Source organism: Triturus cristatus, chromosome 4_2 (assembly GCF_964204655.1).
Source record: "Triturus cristatus chromosome 4_2, aTriCri1.1, whole genome shotgun sequence".
Classification (NCBI taxonomy): Eukaryota; Metazoa; Chordata; class Amphibia; order Caudata; family Salamandridae; genus Triturus; species Triturus cristatus.
The window spans coordinates 318,773,097-318,799,919 of NC_140586.1; the positions used below are offsets into that span (position 1 = coordinate 318,773,097).

General features: G+C 43.6%; 1 protein-coding gene across 1 annotated transcript in view; it reads right to left on the reverse strand.

The window, feature by feature from the left end:
• PLA2G4A (phospholipase A2 group IVA) overlaps positions 1 to 26,823 on the reverse strand; it is a 737,221-nt gene that overhangs the window by 493,246 nt on the left and 217,152 nt on the right. Inside the window, exon 3 of the mRNA XM_085601661.1 lies at positions 22,928 to 23,009. Within this exon, the coding sequence (XP_085457787.1) occupies positions 22,928 to 23,009 (82 nt within the window). The remainder of the gene's footprint in view (positions 1 to 22,927; positions 23,010 to 26,823) is intronic.

The following is a 26,823-nucleotide window of genomic DNA, read 5'->3' on the forward strand; positions in this document are numbered from 1 at the left end:
AGTGGCTTTACACTGAATTCCTATCTCCTTCTCCATATTTTGATAATCTGATCCACATTACCAGATCGGATGCCACAGCCAATTATGTTAAGTAGGGAGTTTACGTTGGAAGGCTGGCCCTTCCCCTTATATAGAAAATACAGAATACTTTAAATGTTATACTAGATTTATTCCCTAAGGGGTGTCAGTGAAACTATAAACCTAACAATAACGACAAGACCATAATTAAAGAAATATATTTAGAGAGGAGCTGGTCTAACGGCTAGGACAGTCAACCTCGAATCTGGGGAACCGGGTTCAAGTCTCGGCAAGGACGCTGATTATCCTGTGATTAGGGGGAAATCACGTAATCTCCCCGTGCCTAACAAAAATGAATGTGCCCTCAAGTAACGTAGCTAGTGCTATGTAAAGTGCTCTGATACCCCATACCGGGTCAAGTTTGCGCTATATAAGACTCAGTGAAAAGAAAAAAATAAACAGGAACTTGGAATACATCAAAAACAACAAGAAATAGGGTGAGAGGATGATGGGTTTTGGAACGTATAGCGATAAGAGGAAAGGGAAGAAAAAGAGAAAACATAGTTGCTGCCTTATCGGTTTAGAGGGGAGGTGTGCCAGTTGGGCATTCAGATGAATGCTAAAGGGTACAGTTTTTAGTTTTTTTTCCAAAAAGGATAATTCTTCTCCTGACATCTTTTCTGGTCTCGGGAAAGTTCCCCACAAAGATGGGAAAGCCTTACAAAGAGATTTAGAAACCACTGATTTGGACTTCAATCTTTTTGCTTCAAGCTTAAGAGGCTTTTAGCTCCTCGACAAACATTTAGTGCAGAATTAATATGTGCTAAGAGCCTGCACAGTTCTTTCAGGGCTGGAGTCATGAGGTCATATTTTATTGTTGGTAGGCAGAGTCTCACCACTTGGATCTGTATCAACAGGATGTTTAGAATATCCAGTTTTTGGAGCGCGGATGTAGACTATATGGCAGTAGTTTAGGAAAACTGAATTTGCTAATTTGATCTTCTGGTTCAGTTGGAGTAAATGGAGATTTCTCCTCAGCATCATATGTTGAACACTGGTGGCCTGGGAAACTAAACTATTAGTTTGACAGTGGAAAAACAAACCCTGATTTCTTCTTCACTATATTAAGTACTCTGTAGGAATTTCCCGGCTCAGATGGTCAGTCAAATGGAAGGGAGGTTTTCCCTGCTTGCATATGGTCATGCCCTTGGTTTGGAAGGCATTTAGGCACAGGAAGTGGCCACTTACCAAGACAAATGTGGGTGGCTTAAAGTACATAAATGCATCATCTGCCTAACCCTGAAAAAATTGGGGAGTAGGTCCTCAGAAATTATAAACAAATGGGCAATTGAACTCAAAAGCACTGTGATCGTTTTGGTTTTGATGAAACTCACCCTTTAGTAAAAAAATTTTAAAAAAAGATACGAGACTCTACCATCCCATGATATAGGTCCCACAAAACTCCACCACCATGTTGTTGTGCCAAATACCCTCAAAACTCAATTGTTTATCTATTGCTAAGGAATGCACTGATGAACTTCAACCTGCTGTTGATCAATGGCTTCAGCGCAACTGCAAGTCAGTTAAGGTATTAGCTAAACAGGACCTACCTGTTCATTTCGTGAACCCTGGTTATTTTCATAAACAAGGTTGGTCAATCAGGTTATCGGACAGAGAAAACAAATAAGGCTAAATAAAGAACGGAGGATGGTTGCTTTTAGCATTTATCTTGTTTCTTGGTTGATCGCTACTTTGATTGCTATACTATATTATTTTTTGTGATGGGTTTGTTGCCTTCATTTGGGGTTTTTCCATGATTCCCAGCATTTCAGGTTTAATGCCATGTCTTTGGTCGTTTGTGTATGGTAACTATGGAGCGGAGGAGGAGAGGGAGGTCTCGCCAGGACACGGGAGGAGTGGAGGAGACCTAACAGAGAGGAGTAAAGGAGGGAAGTATGCGGACGAGGGAGAGTGCAGGTCAGTGAGGCTTATGGAGGGAAGGAGATGAAGAGGGAAAAGATGAAGAGAAGGGCTGTGGGCAGTGGTGATGAAAGGGGAGATGAAAACATTGGAACTCTCCGAAAAGGGGACAGCAGGGGAAGGAGGAGGTGTTGATGGGTAGCGAGGGGACGTGCTAATGCAGGGGGGAAGTAGTGGAGGAGAAGAAGGCGGGATGGTAAGTGAGGTAGGAAAAAGTTGAAAAGAAAGAAGAGTGCGGGGAGAGGGAACAGACCTGGTGGAGGTTACGAGAAGGGAGAGCGAGCGCAAAGAGTGAGCTTGAAATACACGGACAGTAAACACCACCGGGTGGGGAGTCGCCATTCTGGAACAAAAACAGTGACACCGCTGTCTAATTGCTGGGGTCCAACGTTTTACATGTGCGTTAAAAAACTTTCTGGATGCGTTGGAGGTCTGCCTCCCAAAACGATCAGAAAGAGAACAGTTAGACCAAAAACAGAAAATGAGTTTGTGCAAAAATGACACGTTTTGTAATACAGCTTTGCGAAAGTATGGGTCATTTTGGGAAAGAAAAAGGTAAACCACGGCGCTGCCAACGGAGCGAGAGAATCAGCATGCCGCTATTTTACGAGTGCAGCCTTGAGGCAACTGTAGTCCAACAAACAAAAGTAATGACACGGGATAAACATAATTTGACCTAAAAGGAGGCTGGGATTAAGAACAAGGGGTGAGGAATGCAGCTGCAGCATCCCGTGAGTGGTGCCCGCGCGCTCGTGTGAAATTGAGACACATTACAGATGTCACACTGCGCGCCGCTGCTCGTAACAACAAGCCGTAGGCCTTTTCACACGCACGAGCGTCCAGAGCGATTCCAAGAGGTCGTTTTGCTAGAGCAGCGCATGCACGCTGCGCTAGGGTCGACCTAAAAAGGTACTTGCATGTGAAGGAATATCATACATGCTTTTTGAACTTTTTTTACTCAATAAATATTCTGTACTACAAACATTCATAGGCTGCGGACCACATTTTGTGTAATAACATTTCCCAGTCTTGTTAGTAGAGAACAAAATAGAGCCATCATGAAATACTCCGGCACATCAGACTGAAAAACTATCTTGTGGTTTGATAGATGCTGTAAGAGATGGCATTTGTAAAAACTAGAGAGCTGCATATCTGGCTAAGAAGGCTTTATGAACAATTTGAAAATGTAATTAATGAGGAAAACTACTCTTTGAACCAGTTCAGTGCAGGCATATGTCTTCAGCACCCTTGACTCAAATACAACCTCAGGACTTGAAGATTCACGAAAATCATCCTGGTAAGTTCTCACAATTTCTACTTCTCAGACATTCGAGCTTGCAGAAAAATATGACCTAACAAGTCATTGTCCTTGCTGCAACAAGTACACAGTCTATATGCTTGCTAAACGGTTGCCCCTTTACACTGCAAGACCAACCAAGGTTTTCTAGGATGTCTGAACGAACGAATGACTAAAACAAGGTATGCATCTCCACTACATTGTTACCTTCCTATTCATTCCCCACTGTAGCCATTGTTCCCCTTTCCAAGCCTTACAAAGAGATTAAGAAACCACTGATTTGGACTTCAATCTTTTTGCTTCAAGCTTAAGAGGCTTTTAGCTCCTCGACAAACATTTAGTGCAGAATTAATATGTGCTAAGAGCCTGCATAGTTCTTTCAGGGCTGGAGTCATGAGGTCATATTTTATTGTTGGTAGGCAGAGTCTCACCACTTGGATCTGTATCAACAGGATGTTTAGAATATCCAGTTTTTGGAGCGCGGATGTAGACTATATGGCAGTAGTTTAGGAAAACTGAATTTGCTAATTTGATCTTCTGGTTCAGTTGGAGTAAATGGAGATTTCTCCTCAGCATCATATGTTGAACACTGGTGGCCTGGGAAACTAAACTATTAGTTTGACAGTGGAAAAACAAAACCCTGATTTCTTCTTCACTATATTAAGTACTCTGTAGGAATTTCCCGGCTCAGATGGTCAGTCAAATGGAAGGGAGGTTTTCCCTGCTTGCATATGGTCATGCCCTTGGTTTGGAAGGCATTTAGGCACAGGAAGTGGCCACTTACCAAGACAAATGTGGGTGCTTAAAGTACATAAATGCATCATCTGCCTAACCCTGAAAAAATTGGGGAGTAGGTCCTCAGAAATTATAAACAAATGGGCAATTGAACTCAAAAGCACTGTGATCGTTTTGGTTTTGATGAAACTCACCCTTTAGTAAAAAATAAAAATAAAAAAAAGATACGAGACTCTACCATCCCATGATATGGGTCCCACAAAACTCCACCACCATGTTGTTGTGCCAAATACCCTCAAAACTCAATTGTTTATCTATTGCTAAGGAATGCACTGATGAACTTCAACCTGCTGTTGATCAATGGCTTCAGCGCAACTGCAAGTCAGTTAAGGTATTAGCTAAACAGGACCTACCTGTTCATTTCGTGAACCCTGGTTATTTTCATAAACAAGGTTGGTCAATCAGGTTATCGGACAGAGAAAACAAATAAGGCTAAATAAAGAATTGAGGATGGTTGCTTTTAGCATTTATCTTGTTTCTTGGTTGATCGCTACTTTGATTGCTATACTATATTATTTTTTGTGATGGGTTTGTTGCCTTCATTTGGGGTTTTTCCATGATTCCCAGCATTTCAGGTTTAATGCCATGTCTTTGGTCGTTTGTGTATGGTAACTAGTACTCTAATTAAAACAATTATTTTAAAATGTAACACAAGCATTAAATGATTCTCAAACCATAGGTATGTGTGTGGGCAACCCCCATCCCAAACGAAGGTTACATGAGTTTGGTGAATTGTTGTCCAAGCTGTAGGATAAGCACAAACCTTGAAATAAATTAATTTACATGCACACACTATTCTTGTGACAATGGAAACAGGATGAGCTAGTGACTTTCAGTCCAGAAATAAAACTGCCAAGTTCTAAGCCTGTGAGGCAGCCAACAAACTTGGGTTTGCTGATTTATGATTAATGGGATTAGATGAATAGTCTTTAATTAAGGATACAAAATGGATAAGACCTCACAGCACCCCAACTGTGCAGAGCGGCATGTGAGAGGTGCTTGAACTGTGAAAACCCTAATTCTTTACATGTAAGATTTTCAAATAGCATGAGGCATGGGAAATAGTATGAGTAGCCAATTTTTGGAAAATAATGCATTGTACAATCTGAAAAATTGTGATAATGGCAGAGGGAAGCATCATACTAGAACTGCTCAATTATCATTAGCAATATCTTGGAATGTACATAGTTTAAATTGCAGCCTTTTAGATCTGATTTTTGTCACAGATAGTGATCAGTACTACTGGAATTCTATATAGTAAGGAATATTATAAATGTACCAAGACTGTAATCAATTTAAGGTGCTCATTAGTTCCTGTTCACAGGTGATTGAGTTGGCATTTTAATGTACACTGAGGAATAAATAACATTGAAGCAGGGGTGTGGAATTCCTATAGCCCGATGCCCAGGACATACTGTTTGGGTTCAGGGACAAGTTCTCAAGTTTATTTTGTCCTTGGGACAAGTAGGCCCAACCCCCTGCAGCACAATCCCTTTGGCTGCCAATTTACTGAACCACAGTATGGAGCTCAGCTGCCAAGGGAACTGCCTGCAGTTGAGGTACTATTTAAGTCTATATCTTAATATTGTTTGAACTTGTATTTATGGTCCATTAATGCAAAGCTTTTATTATTAGGGTGAGAGCTCTAAATACATTTTGTAAGCTCCGACTACACTACTGATAGTGGTTCCAGTAAAAACATGTGTAAACACATTTGCAAAGTTTAACAATATGAGCCTACATATAATGGTCCCAAAATGTGCTCAGGTTAGATGCACATCTTTGCAGAAGCTTAAAAGTAAGATTGATGATTCTAAGCTAAGAAAAATAAAATGTTCACAAAAAAATGAAACTAGTATAAAAACCATTTTGCTAAACTACTGTGACATTTTAGATACCATTTCATTGAAGCATCATTTAGTAAAATGTGTAAATGTATGCTAGCATTTCCCAAAAGTAATATGCTACTTACCAGTATGCATCTGTTCTTGGCATGTGTAGCTGCAGATCTACACACTTTTGCATAGATCGCCATCTGGTGTTGGGCCCGGATGTTTGCAGTTTGTTTTTCCTCTTAGAAAGTCTTTGGAAGTCACAAGGTCGGTGACTCCTCCTTTGGATGGTATTGCGCATGGGCTTCGGCTCCATCCTCAGATTGTTTTTCGCCAGCAGGGAAAAATGGAGCGTAGTAATGACAGTGAATAAACCCATGTGTGTATCTAAATAAGATAAACTGGAGTAGATACAGGTAGCCGGGGAGGCGGGTGGGCGTGTGTAGATCTGCAGCTCTATATGCCAAGAACAGATGCATACTGGTAAGTAGCATATTCCGTTCGAGGCATATGAGCTGCAGATTACACACTTTTGCATAGACTATATAGCAGTTCCCAACCTTAGCGGCGACCACCGGTATCTGTTGCAGTGGTTTGAAATAATGTTTTGAGTACAGCCTGGCCCACACTAGCTTGTTGCTTAGTTTGCACATCTACACAATAGTGTTTAGTGAAAGTGTGCGGTGTTGACCATGTAGCTGCTTTGCAGATATCATCTAATGGGATGTTCCCTAAAAATGCCATGGAAGCCCCTACCTTTCGTGTAGAATGGGCTTTAGGGGGGACGGAGAGCGTTCGTTTTGCTTTGTGGTAGCAAATCTGAATGCATTTTACAATCCACCTAGCTATCCCTGATTTTGAGATGGGGTTGCCCTTGTGTGGTGGAGAGAAAGAGACAAACAGTTGTTTGGTCTTTCGGAAAGGTTGTGTTCTCTCGATGTAGTAGAGTAAGGCACGTTTGACATCTAGTGTGTGCAGAGCCCTTTCTGCAACGGTCTGTGGTTGCGAGAAAAATACTGGTAGTTCTACAGATTGGTTTAGGTGAAAAGGGGAAATTACTTTAGGTAGGAATTTTGGATTGGTACGGAGAACAACTTTGTTATGGTGCATCTGAAGAAAAGGTTCTTGTATGGTAAGCGCTTGTATCTCACTGACCCTTCTAAGGGAAGTGATGGCTACAAGGAAAGCTGTTTTCCATGTTAGGAATTGCAGTTCGCATTTGTGTAAAGGTTCGAAGGGAGGCCCCATTAGCCTTGTGAGAACAATATTTAGGTTCCACACAGGTGAGGGTGGTACTCTGGGGGGAATTATTCTTTTGAGGCCTTCCATGAAGGCTTTAATGGCAGGTACGCTAAAGAGTGAAAGATGTTGCCTGTTTTGTAAGTAAGCTGCAATTGCTGCGAGGCGTAGTCGAATGGACGTATAGGCTAAATTACACCTTTGTAGGTGGAGTAAGTAGCCTATGATGTGTTGAATGGACACGTCCAGGGGATTGATGGTGTTGTTATGGCAATAAACAACAAATCGTTTCCACTTGGCAGCGTAGCACGCTCTAGTGGTAGGTCGTCTAGCTTCTCTGATGACGTTCATACAGTCAGGGGGAAGATTTAGGTACCCAAATTCTAAGACTTCAGGAGCCAGATCGCAAGGTTGAGCTGAGCTGGGTCCGGGTGTCTGAACTCTCCATGGTTCTGGGTTAGGAGGCATGGTGAGAGGTGCAATTTTTGGTGTGGTACTACAGAACGTTCCAGCAGCGTGGTGTACCACGGTTGTCTGGCCCACGTTGGAGCTACTAGGATTAGTGTGAGGGAGTGTTGTTGTAGTTTGCGCACCACTAATGGAATGAGTGGGAAAAGCGTATGCAAATTTGCCTGACCAGTTCATCCATATCGCATTTCCTTTGGACAATGGGTGTGGGTATCTGGCGGCGAAGCTTGGGCATTTTGTGTTTTCGTGGGTGGCGAAGAGGTCTATCTGTGGATGCCCCCACATTTGAAAGAACGGATGAAGAACCTGTGGGTGAAGTTACCACTCGTGGATCTGTTGTGTCTGTCTGCTTAGCAGATCTGCCATGGTGTTTTGGACTCCTGGGACATGTTGAGCTAGGAGAAAGATTTTGTGGGGAATTGACCATCTCCATATGCTCTGTGCTAATTGAGAGAGCTGTGGAGAGTGTGTGCCGCCTTCTTTTTGTATATAATACATGGCCGTCATGTTGTCTGTGCGAATGAGGACTGCCTTGCCTGAAATCTGTGTCTGAAAAAGATTTTAGGGCTAAAAAGATTGCTAGTAACTCCAGATGGTTGATATGGAGTAACTTTTGTTGAGGCGTCCATGTGCCCTGCACGGTGAGGTGTAAAAGGTGAGCTCCCCAGCCGGAGAGCGATGCGTCTGTTGTTAGCATTATCTGGGGAACCGGGTCCAGGAATGGTCGACCTTTGGAAAGGTTTGTGGTGTTCCACCACTGCAGCGAGTGATGGGTGCGACCGTCTACCAACACCAGATCTGTCAGTTGACCTTGGGCCTGGTTCCATTGGTGCGCTAAGCACTCTTGGAGAGGACGCATCTGGAGTCTTGCATGGGGCACTATGAAAATGCAAGAGGCCATCATCCCTATTAGTTGCATGAACACTCGTGCTGGAAGGGAGTTTTGAGGTATGAATTTTTGTCGCAAAGCCTGAATGCTTGCAATCCTGGCCAGATTGGGGTAGGCTATCGCTTTTGAGGTGTCTATGGTGGCACCGAGGTATTGTTTTATGTGGGATGGTTGCAGCTGGGACATTTGGTGGTTCACTGTGAAGCCTAGTTGGTGAAGTAGTTCGATTGTGGTGGCGGTGTGGCGTACACACTGATTGTATGAAGTGGCTTTTATCAGCCAATCGTCTAGGTATGGGAAGACGTGAATGTGCTGTCTTCTCAAGTGTGCCGCCACCACCGCCAGGCACTTGGTGAATACCCGTGGTGCTGTTGTGACTCCGAACGGTAGCACTTTGAATTGGTAGTGTTGTCCGTCCACTACAAATCTGAGGTACTTTCTGTGAGCATGGTGTACTGGAATGTGGAAGTATGCATCTTTCAAGTCCAGTGTGGTGAGGAAGTCGTTCTGGGAGAGGAGCGGAAGTACCTGCTGAAGCGTTACCATGTGAAAATGGTCTGAGTGTATGTATGTGTTTAGGGGCCGGAGATCTAGGATAGGTCGTAGAGTCTCGTCCCTTTTTGGTATGAGAAAATATAGGGAGTAGACCCCCCCATATTTTGTTGATTGACAGGAACGTGTTCTATTGCCTGTTTTTGTAGGAGGTAGATTACCTCCTGCTTTAGTAATGTTGAATGTTCTTATGACATTGGGCGTAGCCCGGGTGGAATGTTTGGAGGGGTAGATGTTAGTTCTAGGCAGTAGCCTGGCCGAATTATTTGGGTCACCCATTTGTCTGAGGTGATGGTCTCCCAGACATGAAGGAAAGTTCTGCCCCCGACCGGAGTGGAATGATCTGGGGGAGTCATTGGGTAGGAGGTGTGGCAGAACAGGTGTTGTTTGTTTTGCCTCTGCCCTTGTTGTTGTTATCCCTGTAGCCGCCTCTTTGGTAACCTTTTGTAAAGGTAATCTGAGTAGGGGATTTGTATGATATGGACGCTGTGTCTGAGGAGTAGCCTCTAGATGTACTCCGAAAGGAGGAGCGGCGAAAGGAGCGTCTGGGCGGGTGAGACTGTAAGGCCCCCATGGATTTTGCGGTATCCGTGTCCTTTTTCATCTTTTCTAAGGCCTCATCCACCTTTGGCCCGAATAGATGTTCCTGGTCAAAGGGATGGTTAAGGATGGAGGCTTGTACTTCTGGTTTAAAACCAGATACCCTTAGCCAAGCATGGCGACGGAGAAGGACGCTGGTATTGATGGCCCTGGAGGCTGTGTCTGCTGCATCTAGGGCACAACGTATGGAGGTATTCGTGATTGTTTTACCCTCTTGAATTAACTCGTTGGCCCTAGCATTATATTTTTCAGGGAGGTGGTGCATTATGCTTTCCAATTCGTCATAATGAGCCCCGTCATATCTGGCCAGCAGTGCCTGAGTGTTTGCTATACGCAAGATGTTGGCAGCATGGGATGCTGTGCGTTTGCCTGATTCATCTAGCAGTTTTGATTCCTTGTCAGGTTGTGGTGCATCACCGGACGCTTGTGAATTTGCCCTTTTACATGCCGTAGATACTACTAAGGAATCTAGTGGCGCTGGTCCTCTGATGTAAGAGGGATCTGAAGGAGCAGGTTTGTATTTTTTTTTCAATACGTGGGTTAATGAGCCTGGCTCTGACTGGGTCCTTAAAATCTTCTGCCGCATGCTTTACCACCCCTTTGAGCATGGGCAGTATGGAGGTGGACCTATGTGAAGTATCAAATGTGTCTAGGAGGAAATCTTCCTCCACGGGGTCGGTATGCAAGTCCACCCCATGATAATGTGCTGCCCTTTGCAGAAGATGGTTGAACCCTAATGAATCTTCTGGTGGAGATGACCTAGAAGGGTAAATATCGTCTTGTGGGACATTGGGGATATCTGGAATATTGTAATCGTCCCATGGATCTGGGGATCATGTAGGGGTGGGGTCCTGTGGCACATCCCCTGTATCATCATATGGGTCCCCCTGATCATCATCGTCTGGAGACGGGGTAGGAGAACGATGAGGTGGGGGTGGAGAGGGCGGAGGGGGTGGAAGTGGGGAAGGAGGAGGAGGGGGAGGGGAAGGTATTCTGAACGGAGAGGTAGCAGAGTCCTTCCTCTTTGGAGGTGGAGGCGGAGCAGGCTTCTCCAAATGTCTCTTTTTGGTAGAGAGTGTCAAATGTCCAGTTTTTGGATCCTTGGTGAGAGTTGTTTGCAAGGGATCCGGTGTAAATAGCTCTGGTGAGGTAATTTGGTCCATCGGCGCCGAAGGCGTCGTGGCCGATGACCTGTTAGGCTTTTCTGTGCCGGTTTGATGTTTAGAGCCCGGCTTGGGACCCTCGGTCTCTTGGTCGGCGCAGAGATGGGCTTCGGCTTGGAAGTGTCGGTGGCCTTGTGTGGTTTGGTCGGTACCGAAGAGCTGGGTTTCGACCCCGAGGGCTTCGGTGCGGAGCTCGGTGTCTAGGTGGAGGCCGGTTTCTTTTTCGGTGCCTAAGTGTGTCTCTCAGCACTGCTGGTAGGCTGGCTCGAGCCCGAGCCGCCGGAAGGTTTACTTGGCTTCTTCACCGGGCCTGAAGGTGGCGTGTGTGAAGCAGTGTCTCTGGTCTTGCCTAGGCCCGGAGGCGAAGGCGTGACCGAAGCCTTTTTGCGTGTCGGTGTGGGGGGGGGGGGTAGATTGGTACTCACGACCCTCTGCGCCGGAGTGATGTCTTCCACATCTGACTCATCGGCCTCTGAATCGCTGACGAGGTCCTCTTCAGTGCGATGATGTTCCGGATAGTCGATGTTTTCTCCGAAGATGTCGACTGGAATGGACGTCGAGGAGTGTGCCATGTTCCTTCTAGCTCTTCGGTCCCAAATAGTCTTTTTGGATCGGAAAGACTTACAGGCCGGACAGTCTCAAGCCTCATGTTCAGGGGAGAGGCAGAGGTTGCCTACCTCATGAAGATCGGTGTGGGGAAATTTGGACCCACATTGAGGGCGCTTTTTGAATGGAGTTGTTTCTATGAGCCGGGACCGGAGCCTGGGTAGGCTCGAAGGCCGCCGTCGACGACTGTAACCGAAGGTTTGTGTAGATGAGAAGGCACGTTGATTGAAGAGATCGCGATCGAAAAAATCGATTGGGGCGAGGATTGCGCGTGGATCGTCGAACTGGAAGCTGTTCGGAACCGGAGCGCGAAGATTACATTCGAGACAGAAAAAAACAATCTGAGGATGGAGCCGAAGCCCATGCGCAATACCATCCAAAGGAGGAGTCACCGACCTTGTGACTTCCAAAGACTTTCCAAGAGGACAAACAAACTGCAAACATCCGGGCCCAACACCAGATGGCGATCTATGCATAAGTGTGTAATCTGCAGCTCATATGCCTCGAACATATTCATAATGGTAAGTCAGTGTAACGAGTTTATAAAAGCTCATGGGAAACATTAAATTAAACCAGCACTGGCAAAGCCAATAGACCCGACATTGGTGGTCAATCTCTTGGTTTTTTTCAATGAGCGTCTTATTTTGATATGGCTTATGTAAAACTTTATTGTTGTTGGCGCGGCTCGGCCCTCATTATTGTAAAAAACATTGGAAAAAAGCAAAACTATGTTATGGTCTTGAAAAGAACACATTGCTATAGTAGTTTCTGGAACTCAACAAAACTACTTTGTGTGCCGATACGTTCATTGTGATAGAGCAGATTGTGATCATTCACAGTGAAGCCAGCCTATAGATGGAAGAGAAAGAGAGAATTTTAATTAAAACAAAAGGTCTTTGTTAACGGCAGACCTAATTACGGGCCCGTATTTCATAAATTCACAAGGATTAACAGAAGTAGACAAGGAAATTATGGTCCTAGAAAATATTTGTGAGCTGTATTTTAGCACGAGCAAATATGCATGTGTAGATACAATAATGCGAAAATCTTTTGAGCGTTTACAAGTTCACTTTCCCTCCAACCACTTTTTTCCCCAACCCTGGAAGAGGTTTTACTTCTGACCCTTGTCTGGAGTAAACTTCAAGCCTTTTCAGTAGGTGAAAAGATTACAGAAGAGCTGGTGAAAACCCTTAAAACATGCAAGTTAGTAGGTTTGCACAGACTCAAAAGAGCATTCTAACCCTGGAACTATTGGTTACCGCTTCCTCCAGCCATGGTATGTAGATATGCAGAAAGGTGGCAAAATAAGGAAACTGTTTTTATTCAAGCCCTCCTATAGTATTAGGCCTATCAGTATATGAGCTCCTACATAATGAGATTGCTGCTATAATTTGTCGCCGCACTACATGGCACCAAAGGGACAAGCAGATTATTTTTTACAGGACAAGTAGATTTATGAAGCAACCTGTCCCATCGACAAGTAGATATTTTATTAAATTCCACACTTCTGTTTACGGGATGGTACACTCAGCCACAAGGGCCACACTTTTGAATTACACTATAAGGGTGTAAGGAGTCAGACACATAAGCATTTATATTCCTCTAGCACAGGATTGTGGGTAATCCTCATAATACCTGAAGGAAAATGCCTCTTTATGCATATTCACCTCCAGTTTTTTAACAGATATTTCTGGATTTCTGACTCTGTGCACTGGGACTCTGCTAAGCAGGCCTCAGTGCATGTGCTCTAACCCCTAACACATACTGAAACTGGTTAAACTCCTAATTGGCTTATTTAACTTACCTATAGGTCCACAGCGCATGGTACAGTGTGTACCCAGGACCTGTAAATCAAATGTCACTAGTGGACTACAGCACCCATTGTGCCACCCACTAACATGACTGCAGACCTATCACTATAGCCTGTCTGTGCAGATTTAAGCCTGCCAATTCAAGCTGTCAAAATAACCCCTTTTGATTGGCCTAAACACTCCTTTTAAATATTAGTATGTCACTTCTAAGTAAACCTTGATGGCTGTTGAGTCTGTGCCACCGCTACCAGAGGTTGAGCTCAGATTTAAATTACTGAACTCTTTTTACTGGACTAAACAAGAATAGAGACATTATTACTTGTGGTGGACTACAATCTACCCCAACTAATAGAGTTTCTCACAAAATTGTGAGGCTGGGAGAATAAATTATGGACTGAGGTTTGGTGTCCTAAAAGTTCCATACATGCAGATTCTGTTCCATACATGCAGCTTTGAGACACCTTGGGTTTTGCCTCTTTCTTACTGATTAGACTGGACAGGGGTTCTGGCCGTATATAGTTGTATAGGAAATGAGACCACTCTAAAATTAACTTTAGGCTCGCTACATATGAAATATTCTAGATTGTATACGTTCTGAAGAATGGAGGATGTGCTCAGAACGTTCCTCTAACTCCTTTGAGAGATTTCAGTAATAATTTTTGCCCCGACTAAGACAGATTGTTAAATCCAATTTTTTTACTATAGGAATGTTGATATATGAATGATTATGCCTGAGATGGGTATATATCCTAACAAGCATCCTGACAAATTGAATGTGGGGTAAACTCTGAGAAAGCCTGAAGAAAGTAGGAGCTAAGACACTACCAGCGAACCGTCCATGGGTGACTGCAATTTGGGGATCCTTGAAGAAGCGTTCACCAGATCAATCTGGTTAGTATTTACTGGACTGCTAAGAAAAAGAGCTTAGAACCTGAAATTGCAGGTTTAAAATCAAATCTCACCGTTGAGCTTTGCGTTCTGAACTACAGCACGGGCACCTGGGCCACAACCATGTAATTGCAGCAAGGGTTAAACTTCAGATGATGTCTCCTCACCTGTCAGGCAGTCACCAGCTCCAATTGCACACAAGCCCTCGGAATACTGTGCAGAGCACTTCTTTCCTTGGTCAAAGAGAACTCGCAACAAGTGGGCCAGTGAGTCCCACTTTTATACAGTCAAAGCAAACAAGAGATGTGGGTCGACTAGCTGCATTGTCAGAACTAGTTTATTTATGTGTTATTATTAATATTTTCTTATGTGCAGCAAATGCCAGGGGCCTAGCTTTTAGTAGCTGTATATATATTTGACAAAAAAACAGTCTTATGGTAGCAAGATAAACAGTGACAAGAGTAAACAGTTCAAGTACCTTTGTAGTAATCTGTTTAAAAAAGGTAACAGCCTGGAGAGAGAGGAGGTAAACAGTGCAAGTTAAACATTAAAAATTGCTTTTCTCCTGGAGGATAATTTGTCCACGAGTGACCAAATTTAATTAGGCTACAAAAGAAAATTAATGTTTGCATTCATATTGTGTGACCAGTCAATTAACCAATAAGTACTGATAAAACTAAAGTTAAGTGCTTTGAGAAAATATCATCCTTATTTACGTGGTGGTTAACTGGTATAATACTGGAAGTTGTTAATAACTATCAGTGCTTGGGAATGTTTCCAAATTGTCTTGAGATCCACATTGGAGAGAACTGAGGACAAAGAAAATTACCATTACCGCAACTTGCTTCCCTTTAATTAAATGTGTTATGTTTTGTTTTTGCTAAGCCCACTCTTACAAACAATTGCTGGAAAGGTTATGTACCAAGGTTCTAAGAGGGTGCAAAATTGTAGTGTTAAGCGGTCGATCTCAGCGATCCCTTTGGCCAATAAAATGGTGAAGAGGGTTTTGTCACTCCCCTGCTTCACAAAGTAACAAGCTTTAAGAGTGGAATTGCGTATAGGTTTGCGGGTTGCGTTATGAAAAATTCCTGCTTTCAATTTCTAAAAAATGTCTCATGGAGATTCTAAATAGTCACTGTAAGAAATGTGTTCGTAGCAAGCAAAAGTTTAAAATGCTTTATGAATGGATTCCACTTTCTACAGGGACCACCACGTTTGATGGGAACAAGATTATAAAAACCTACAGCTTTGCTTGAGTTTTAACCTTGATGTTGACTTTCAAAACGGCAATTAAAGTCAACAAGACTATTTGGAAGGTCTGGATTATTTTAAAGATTTAATATTTTTTTTAAACCAGCCATTAGATACTTTATTGCAGATGTGGTTGGGCATCAGGTAATTAAGTGGTGTTATTGCTGCTCCCGTGAAGGCAAATGGTAGTACATGCCCTTGCTTTTTTTAATTGCACCATTTCTTACTCTTATTTGATAATTGATTGTGGATTATTGTTAAATCATTGCAACGAACATTTAAGATCTACACTTTTAAAATATGACTGTCCATCACGTTTATCTGCTGTGCGGCTGGTGGGTGAAATGACATTTCAATATATTACACAATATTGCCTGGGAATAACTTTACACATGCACTGGGTCATGTTGTTACTGCAATATTCTTTGTTTTTATGTTGGATTAGGAACTTTGATTAATGAAATAACAAATATATATCTAACTGGAGTTGCAAGAAGCAATAGGGGCAACACACTTGTGGTTTTATTGGGAGTACTCAAGGGGGACTGGACCCTGCTCAAGAAATTTGCACCGCACAAGGCCATATAGACTAGGAGTGGGCAGAATGTTTCATTCCACCAGAGGAAATGGTGGAATTTGGCGACTCAGTTCCAGCCAAATTCTACCAATCGCTCTGTAGCGGAATGTTTTCCTGCGAGGCTTCAAAATATAAGCACGAGCGAGATTGGGCATCACCTAGCCAGGGCCAGACTAGCCGTAGTGGGCACCGGGCGCATAGCTTTAATATCAGCCCCCTGTAACAAAAGCAGTAGTGGTGCTTCTCACTAGCACAGCCCCCCACCCCGCAAATGGGCCTGGTCAAGCAGACTGCCAGGGCTTGTTGATGTTCCCTGTCCTGCCGTGCCCCTAGCGCCATTTTCTAACGTGGGAGGTCATGTTCAGAGGCTGCTTCTCAAGTGGATGTGCTGCCACTTGAGTAAATTTTCTACTAGAGCGGCAGCAAACTCAAATAGAATACCTGTGCACTCTTGCACACCCCATGGTGCTGCTTATGCAGATATTTCAGTGCTGCTTGCATTACTGGCACTAATTTGCAGCACAACATGCATATTTTGCACCCATTGGCGGAACTCCATGGAATCTCAGAGCTTTTATGTAACTCTGTGGAATTCCACGGAGTAAAACCCTGTGAGTTCTACCCACCTCTACAGACCTCTTATATAAAAGGAATACCATGCCCATCACACTACTTCGCTTCCCAACCAAGAGAGGAGGTCCATGGTGAGGTGTACAGCAGGACAAATATGAGTGCATTACTTATTTACAATTTAGTAGCATCTTAGTGTATTCCAGCTCAGAACAACAGAAGTTGCCAATCCTCTACACGCAGCAACAACCGCTATGTCAACTGAGTAATACAATCAGAGTCTAATTACTAAGATAAAAACATACCCAGGAAAGGAAGTTTTGTTTGCAAGTCAAAACAAAGTATTTGACTTTTGTGTGTGAATGAACATAGTGGGCAAGGAAGCACATGCTGGCAAAACAGAATCCATTAAAAAAGCAAAGAAAACTTAAGTCTACTCCTCTATGAGGAAATACAGCGGACTACTACGAATAACTCCATAAACATATCAATTTGGAAATAACTCTGGGCAAACAGATTACTCTTTTGAATTGTGAACAAACTCTCAACCAGAAAAGTCTTTCTTCCTGTGTGAAGTTGTACTTTATGCAAATTGAACCTGAATTATCTAGTGTAAGATTGTGTTGTAAAGATACAATCCTAAATGTTGTATTTCAAGTGGAAGACCATGTTTGATTGCATATGTTTGTCCACAAATCAGGTGAACCAAGGTGGCATGTCCTATATTCACTTTAGATATGAAATGTGAGAAGCATTCCGAATTAAAACCAAAACCCTGTCAGTACAAGTAGTACGAGTATTAATCTATATAGTTAACCTAGGGTACACCCTGGTTTTCAAAGTGAACACGAATGTACCTTCTTATCCCGCAGTCTTTTCCCCCCCGCAGGGAATCACAACGCGGTCGTTACAACGACCGCATTGTGATTTCGCATACCATTACTCTGCAAGTCGGAAAAACGACTTGCGGAGGGGGGTGGGGGGATGTTGGAATAGTATAATTTATGCGGGATCAGAACGCGCTCGTTGTGATTCCCTGCGGGGGAAAAGATCTGTGGTAAACGTTGTTTACCAGTGAACACATCCAATATCCTCTACTTGTTTCTACCCTCCTAAGTCGCGGACTATTTGTTTAAAATCTCCTCCCCGCAAACCTACCCTTAACTCTAGGGTCAGTACACTTCTTTTCGACATTAAAGAAGGGCTCTCCTACTGGTCGGCATTTCAGTGTTGCTCCATGGTGCTGTTCATCAGCAAAGCGCATCAAACATATATTAGATGACCAACATGGATCCTAAGGTCAACCTGTTGGCCAATTTTTCCAAAGCTATCAGCTGCTGCAAATGTACGGTGCAACCCACTAGGAGATTGACTTGGATGGAAATAGCAAGTCTGGCCACTGAATAGCAAGGGTGCATGCATTACCATCACAAGTAAAGATTTTTCTTAGACACTTTAGCTAAATCATTTAGGATACAACTGTTGGATGGATGTGGATACAACATTCAGTGTTTATCTTTAATGCTTTATGAACATCAACAGCCATGAAAAATTTACTTTCTACTCACCTATTTCTGTTACCCAACACCATTTGGGCATTCAAACCCATGCTGGAAAAAAAACAATCTGAATTGTGGGTTTCCGTTTAATTGGTGCTGGTCATTATGAGTCCCTTCGACCACAAAGACTTCTATAGCCGTATTTTTATTTTAAAAGTAATCAAGCTGGCCAACCCCCCAGAAGCTGGAATTATACATGCATTTGCAGAGGAGTTTCACACTGGGAAAGTTAGATGGACATGTTTTGCCTCTGGGACAATGATTAACAGCCCTGAGCCAAACTGGGATTGGTTATAAACAACCCTGAGCCATATTGGGACTAGCTATAAACAGCCATAATTCAGACTGGGACAGGTGGTGAACAGTCCACAGCCAAAGAAGACAGGTGATGAACAGCCTTCAGCCAAACTAGAACATGCAATTAACAGCCTTGTTCTAGACTGGGTTAGGCTACGAGAAGCCTTCTTTTAGAGTGGGTTAAGCTATGCGCAGTACTGACCTAAAGTTGGACAGGTGAGGAGCAGTCCTCAGCCAGCCTGGGACAGATTATGAACAGCCCTGAGCCAGCCTGGGACAGGTTATGAACAGCCCTGAGCCAGCCTGGGACAGGTTATGAACAGCCCAGAGCCAGACTGGGGCAAGTTATTGAACAGCTCTGAACCAGCCTGGGACAGGTTATGAACAGCCATGAGCCAGACTGGGGCAAGTCATGAACAGCCCTGAGCTAGACTGGGGCAAGTTATGAACAGCTCTGAGCCAGACTGGGGCAAGTTATGAACAGCCCTGAGCCAGGCTGGGGTAGGTGATGAACAGCTCAGTGAAAAATATGACAGGCGCATTATAGCTATAAGACAGATGGTAGACCGTAGGGCAGACAGCATGGATTTTAATCTCATGAAAGAACTCCAGATCAGAACACTGGTAGGTTATTTTTGACGAGGAAAAGATTCCCACTTTAATGGACACACCTGGCATATGTGCAGATGATTATTCACAAAGAAAGCCTGATGTACAAGTTATTTACTTTCGGTAACACTCTTTTGGATGGATACTCTAACCGCAGGTTTCTGACCTTGTAGAAAAAAGACAGGCATGAAATTGGATCCGAAAACTTTTAGAGCAGTACCTCTGTACACTGGTAGGTGGCACTGTGCAGCTCTACACCGACGACTAACTAACTAGCAGAGCCGCGGATCAGTGCCACCCACGTGCGGAATCTCCGATTAGACCGTTTCCACCAGAAAGAGTGTTTCTGAAGGGCAGTAATTTATTCTTCTGATGGATACTTCTAACAAGAGACTCCTCACCTTTTGAAGCAAATACCATAGCAGTACCTCCCCAAGTGGCGAGTCTGTGAACTGGTTTATACTGAAAAGTCCTGCAGGATCAAGTGGGTAAAATGCCCAGCTTGACTGACCTGTGCACCTTCACACACGTTGCCACCTGGCAAATATCTAGTACAGGCCTTCCGCATGTCAACGCAGTGGCTGCAGCTTTGGCTCTGGTGGAATGAGCCCATAAGTCACCCTTAGGCTTCTTCATGGCCAGTGCACAGATCTAGATGCAGAGCATTGAGAAATGGTCCGCTTCTGTACTGCCTTGCTCTTCCTTGCCCAGCAAAACACACAAAACTCTGATCATCCATCTGATGTTTTTTGGCGCAACCAATGTAAACAAATGACTGCCCTCTTGGGGCCTAAGCAGTTTAGTCATCCTTCCTCTTTTGAGCATTAAGGCAGCATAGAGAACGCCAGGATGGTGATAGCCTGTCCAACATAGGGGAGAGGATATAGACTTACGACTAGAGCGGTTGACCTCGAAGCTGGGGGAACAGGGTTCGAGTCTCGCAACGACGGTCAACATCCTGTGATTCTGGGCAAATCACTGAATCTCCCCGTGCCTAACAAAAATGGATGTGTCCTTCTGTAACAAAACTGGTGCTAATGTAAAGCGCTCTGATACCAGATATATTCCGGTCTAGTTTACGCTATATAAAATTCTAACAAATAAAAACATGAAAAGGTGTCACCACTTTCGGTAGACAAGAAGCTCAGGCCTTCAGAACTAGCTTATCTGGGAAGAACATGGTACAAGGTGACTGGACAAAACAAGCATGAAGATCACTCACACACTAAGTTGATGTTAATGGTGATCAGAAAGACAGTTTTGAAACGTTCAACGACATAATAGACAACTGTGCATCGGCTCAAAAAGTACACATTAAAAGAATCAAGAACCAAATTTAAGGTCCCCTGACTGTGGCATCACAAATGGTTTTGTTGGAAATAAATGTTGCAAATGATTCAGAAAACTCATCACAACAGGCGATTTAAACAACAAAGGCTGATCCAGCACCTGCAAAAAAGCAGAAAGGGGCAACAAATGGCCTTTAATGGTGTCCAATGCAAGTCCTTGCTGGGTCGGGAACAAAACAACCAACAAAACTTCCAACAACTTGACCTGCAGTGGGTCAGTCTAGCAGGTCCGCACCAAGCCACAAATCTGTACCAATGACTGGCATACATTGATTTTTGTAATGGGAGGCCTCGCCATCAAGATGAAAATCTGAATACAATATTACAGATTCCCCTGGTGCTATGCTCATTGGGACTTCAGATCCCACTGCAAAGTCAACATGTGCTATGTAGCATGTTTCCCTAGCATGATGAAGATGGCCAGCAATCAAAGCAGCCTCAAATTGATCCAGACTGCGATCTCGGACAGAGGCTGAAACATTAGGATCATAGCCCAAATGTTCTGGACTCTCCACTTAATAGGTACAGCACAGAAATGTACTGTATCCAGAATGGCTCCGATGAACAAAAGCACCTTCAAAAGAGTCAGCTGTGTCTTCGGCATGTTGACAATAAACCCAATTATGTTAGGAGTTTGTAGTCATATGGCGGTGGTTCATAACTGCCTGGAACGAGCCAGCTTCAAGATCCAGTCGTCAAGGTAGGACAAGACTGCTAACCTCAACCTCTGATGTTGTGCTAAACCACCACAGTCCCTTTAGTGAAAAATTGGCACTTGTGAGGCCAAGGGAGAACTGCAAAGTGAAAATCCTCCCGATACATTGTGAACGGCAGATAGTGCCTGTGGGCCTGTAGGATGGAGCTGTGGAAATAAGTGTCCTGCAGAACCAACCCTACAGTTTAGTCTCTTCCAGACAGAATGTGGGATAGGACCTGGGATAGCATGGGCATCCTGAAATGATGCTTCTGCAGGAAGGCATTAAGTGGACAAAGATCTAAAATGAGACAAAGGCCTTCATCCTTCTTTGGCACAAGGAATTTACTAATTCCAAGCCCGGAATCCTCTCTATGGCTCCTTTGGCCATAAGAGCATGTACTTCCTACTGTAAAACAGACAGATGGTCCTCCATCAGCTGTCCAGATGTTGATGAAAGTTGTGGCAGGGAAGATGAGGGCATAGCCCCTGTGGACAATTTGGAGGACCCATGTGTCTAAAGTGACTGCCCCCCAGCTCTGGAGGAAATGTTGGATGCTGCATCCAACTGGGTGGATGTGTGTCAGGAAGGGAATACTATAGAGGTTTTGTGGCAGGTAGAGAAATGGAGAACTGAGCTGACCGTTGTACTTCATGCCCTGGGCGTGGCATTCTTGAGCCTCAAAAGGACTGTGAAGCCAGCTGGGCAAGTGATGCAGTCCGTCATTGGTGCTACTGAAAACCCCTACCATTGCCTTGCAGGGGACAAACATGTTGGAATTGTCTGTGTGGGCAGACAGACTCAAGGAACATGCTGTTGCCCTACTTTCTTTGAAATGTTTCAGGATAAAATGTACCTTCTCACAAAAAGGTGAAAGACTCACAATCAGGTGGGGTGGTGGTGAAGGCATTAGGGTTTACTTTACTTGTTGACTCCTGAACCAACAAGCTTTCCTGTGTTGGGTGTTGTTGAGGTAATCAAGGTTACATAGTACAGGTCTATGGCGACAAACAACCCGTCTGTTGACTGGAGGTGTACAGTTCACAGAAAGGGGAGGTGTTGACTTGAGTTCCAGTGCATGGTTTAGTCCCAAGTGCCCAAAATGTATTCGGGAGGGCTTCACAGGAGAGGTTCTGTAGGTGCCTGACCAGGTTCGATAATCTCTGTAAGGACATTAGTCTTTACTTCCATAGTGGGCAGTAGTAGGTCAAGCACTTCTGCTGCCTACCACATGAGCACATCGAAGGAGGAACTTTCATGTGTTGTAGGACCAGGGGGAGAAACAAGGCCAGAGTCTGGGGAAGTATCGAGGCCACTAGCATCCTGTAGCTCCTCAAAACATCATTTCCTTCATCCAAATTGTCATTGCCTGAATCAGTACCAAATATATTATGCAAAGCAGAGTTCTACCATGTGGCAAAGGTAAGGTGTTCGAATACAAGAGGCTGCCGGAAACAGAACCTTCCTTTCGACTTCAGCAGTTCATGTTGAAGAGTATTTAGATGTTTGGGGATGTAAAGCTTCAACTCGTAACCCCATATGGGGAATATTCACATGGTGAGGAATCTGCGGTTAGAAGTACTCATCAGAAACTGTATACGGCCATGTATTTTGTGGTCAGCACTTTTGACACTCAGGGAAAATTGAGTATGGTATCAGAAGGCAATTCTCAGGCTCACCAAGACTCCATGGAGAGTACAAAATACAACTTGTATACAACTGTGAAGCATGCCACAAGTCAGGTGCACATCATATAAATACTCAGATTGGGATACATTTTCCACATCAGCATTGTAGCGTAATTAATGAGGAGGGAGACAACCTTGGAAAAACAGCAGGTTACAAATATACTGCATAAATCAAGGTATATAGGTCTACTTACGCAGGTCTCCGAATCTGCCCTTGGTGACATTGGTGGCCCGCTGCACAGTCACAGTAAATTTGTGTGAAAACTGACATTGCACCTAGAATGGAGGGGAAGCAAGAGTTAAGACAAGCCAAATGAGAAACTGTACCTGTTGACAAAAGCAACTTTTTTGTTTTTGTTTGAAGAAATTATATTTACAGTGTTGTCCAGACTAATATTTGTATCCAGTCATCAACTAACTAAGCAGTACTTTTTTGCTGCATGCTAATGCTGGCTTGTAAAGGTGGAATCTAACAACAGTTTTCTGTGTAAGAGCAGTGACTGTGCAATGATTACAATTCACTGGCCTATCAATTCCATAGCTGCAAATCACATTTGCATCCAGTCATCAGCAAGTGAGAATGTCTGGACTGGAAACAACTTCTCCAACGTGTTATAATAAAGTCTAGGCAGGCAGCTGGGGCTGCATTTGTAGCTCAGCTCTGCAGGGTGTCCTGCTACCGCCTCCTTTTTAGGCCTGGGCGGTGAACTCCGCTGCATTCTTCGAGTTTGCTGAGTTTTCTGCACTCTGCAGATTTCGTGGAGTGCAGAAAACTCCGCTACACATAGTGCAGCAGAGTTTTTTCCCCGCCCAAGAACGATAAGTTGGCTAGTGCTAGCTGTCGTTTGGGTAGAATTTCTACCCGAGAGGCAGCAAGGTCAGCGCGAACGGCAGTTTGCACTGCACTCCACCACATGCAGAACTTTGCAGAGTTTTTTGTCACTTCGTGGAGTTCCACGTTACGAAACTCCATAAACTAGGCACAGGCCTGCTCCTTATCCTCCAACAAACCACTGGTGTATCCTCATAATTATTTATTATATTTGCATTCTAACGGTCAATAGACATGCAGGCAAACCCAAATGTGAGTGAAGGCAATAGTAAAAAAAACGGCTTCTAGTTACAAACTCAATATACAGAACAGCTTTGTCACCACTGAAGCTTGCTCTGAAAAATGTAGCCAATGAGCTATACATTTAGAATTCTTGTAGAGGCACAGAATATGGAAAACTACATGGAAACATCCTGACCGATATGAAAACCAGAAAGAAATTTAAAATAAATGTTGTTTAAGAGGATATCTTTTCACTAAACATATTTGTTTATTCAGTGACAAAGTATGGGCGAGTACTGCCTGGTTAAATAGGAATGTTGACCACCTTGTTAGAAGCTTCAAATCACAAGAGATTGTAGACTCAAGAGGAGGCTTTGCGAGTGAGATTAAAACCAGTTAAGAATACAGCCCCCTGAACAAAGATGCATAAATATTAGCAGTCATGGTGAAAAGATAGACAGAATTGCCTATAGAGGAATCCAGGGAGCTAATCTTTCTTTGTAAGGTATAGGTTTATGCAGCTAGAGGAAGCAGAGGTCTTCTAAGGGACCTGCATGGCATGACGTAGGGTTCCTGTACAACGCACAGTAGTAGCAAATTTCACATGTTTTTTTTTGTGATGGGTCTGAATTTAGCAGCAATGCAACCGATGTACCATGAGGTCACATCGCAAAATCTCCAGTAAGGGTTGGAGGAGGGGGCGCAATTGCAGAACAGCCCGCCTAATGAATATTAATTTGGCGGAGCACTATTTAGAGCCCCCTTGCACTGGCTACAAATTCAGGTTTAGTGGCCTGTAAAGAACAAACCACCTGCCCTGCGCGTCCATTCCCAAACGGGAAACTTTTTATTTTTTTTAAACCGCCATGTTTCATGTTGGAACTGGTGCTGCTTTTAACAAAAAATGTTTGCATTTGAGAACACATCGGGTGAAGCAGGCACCACTGCCCGCTCCTCCCGAGGCATCCTTGCACATTTGTCAAAGGGGAGGTTGTCCAACAAGCAAAACTTCTCCTCTGTAAATCAGCTACCACCTTCTTTGAGGTGTCAGTAATTGTTCAATGGTTTGCAACTAAGACATTGTCCTTCACTGTCTGGAGCAGAATGCCCCTTTCATGCCCACTCCTTACAGAGATTCAGTTACAAAACTTATTTTGCAATTCAGAAAGGCTTTTAGGAATCACAAAATGGGTTTAGTACACAGCAAAAAGCCATTTTACAATTGTGAACCTTGTGATTTTGCAATTAGCAGGGTTTGTGAATTCATCATGGCTCTGTACATTTGACCCATAGACAAGTGCTATAGAAGTTTAATTCTTAGCAAAATAGTTTGCGACTTAGCAAATATGACCACCACCAGAAACACTTGGCCTTCTCCAAGTAACAAGAGCAGGAGGATCCGAAGACTAGTTACTATTTTGCTATTGCAAAAGAGAACACTTCGGATTTTTGAAACTGCACAAGCTCGCAACTCCTCTCAAAAACTCACAATAAACAGCTATTCCTGCAGAACATTACTGAATAATAAACAGTCTATCAAAAGCTTTCAATAGAGAGTGAATAACAAAGAAACTAAATATACAATCAATGACTACGCAGTTACAAATGCTAGTGGACGCCAGGAAAGTAATTGAGATAGAAGTATGCAAAATGTGTGCAGAAAGGAAGTACTAATGAAACTCTTCTCAGCCGCTTTCAGCCAGTTTTAATGGCACATCAAAGGCAGGACGATACCAAGAAGGTACGGAAAGGGGAAGAAGAATGGATTAAGGAAGATTAAGCAACAGGGAATGGGGGACATAACATAACACAGGATATTTATAACACTGTGCTTCATACGCCTTGAAACTGAAAAAAGTCAGTACCGCGGTGTACATTTTAAAATATGCTAGATATTTCCCAACATAGGCTTTTCACAAAAAAATATACTTTTTTGAGGGTAGCCGAAATTTTCCAGTGATTGTTAGTCACGAAAACAGGACAGTTTCCTACAGCAGCTCATCTAGTCATTCCCCACAGACATCCAACAGGGTTCTGTCATAATGTGGAATTATATTGTAGTGAGAGTTTCCTGCTCACAGCGGGAATATTTTGGAAATAATAATGTGGGAAATCCATGCTAACTTCCTTACTATTAAAAGCAATTTTATAACCAGATTATTTTTTTTTGTTTTTTCCTTTAGAAAGCATACAGGGAGTTCTAACATAGTCCAGCAAGCAGTCACTATTTACTTTATCAGAATGTACCTCTTTCATGCTGCCATACAGATTATAAATAATTCTCATCGTTCCACCCCCCCATTAACTTACCCTCAGCAAAGTCCCCAAAACTTGGGCACACTCCTCCTGTTAAAACGGAGACCGTATAACAAGCCAAGTAAAAGGTCCAGTCATCATGGGCGGTAACAAATGGCGACAAGGCAGTAACAAGGAGTGACAAACAAGCCTCATAAAGAATCGGAAGCCAGCATTTACCAAGGACAATGACACCAGCCAATGACAAATATGAGCGGAGAGTGGGCGAGGCTTCCACAGCATGTTGCTACTACAGCATGCCTCGCAGAGCACGTTGCCGCTAGGGTCGACTTAAAATACATGGTTCTGGAAATAGGTCACAATGCAGGACTATTCCTAATCCCCTACAAATTAAGTATTTGCGGACAGTAATAGAAGAATAGCACACAGGATCTATCTTTTCACCCACTGGACTCTAAAGTCCCCAATCAGCACATTAATCAGACTTTCTACTCATCCACAGCATTGTGAAGTAACTGAAAGATGGCACACAGCGCTTAATAAATATTGAACTTGCAAGTTACTTTCCTTCAGTAACACCTTATCTGGTGGAGACTATCTAGCTGCAGATTGCCTACCTTAGTATATTCCCCAGGCGTCACACTGGACTCGAAACTTTGAGCAGTAACTCTGCATGCTGATAGGTGGCGTCGTTCGGCTCCGCCCCGGAATGGACATGTGCAGTACCTATATAGGTACTACCCTAGAGTGCAGACATCAGTTACTTTTTGCAACATTTCC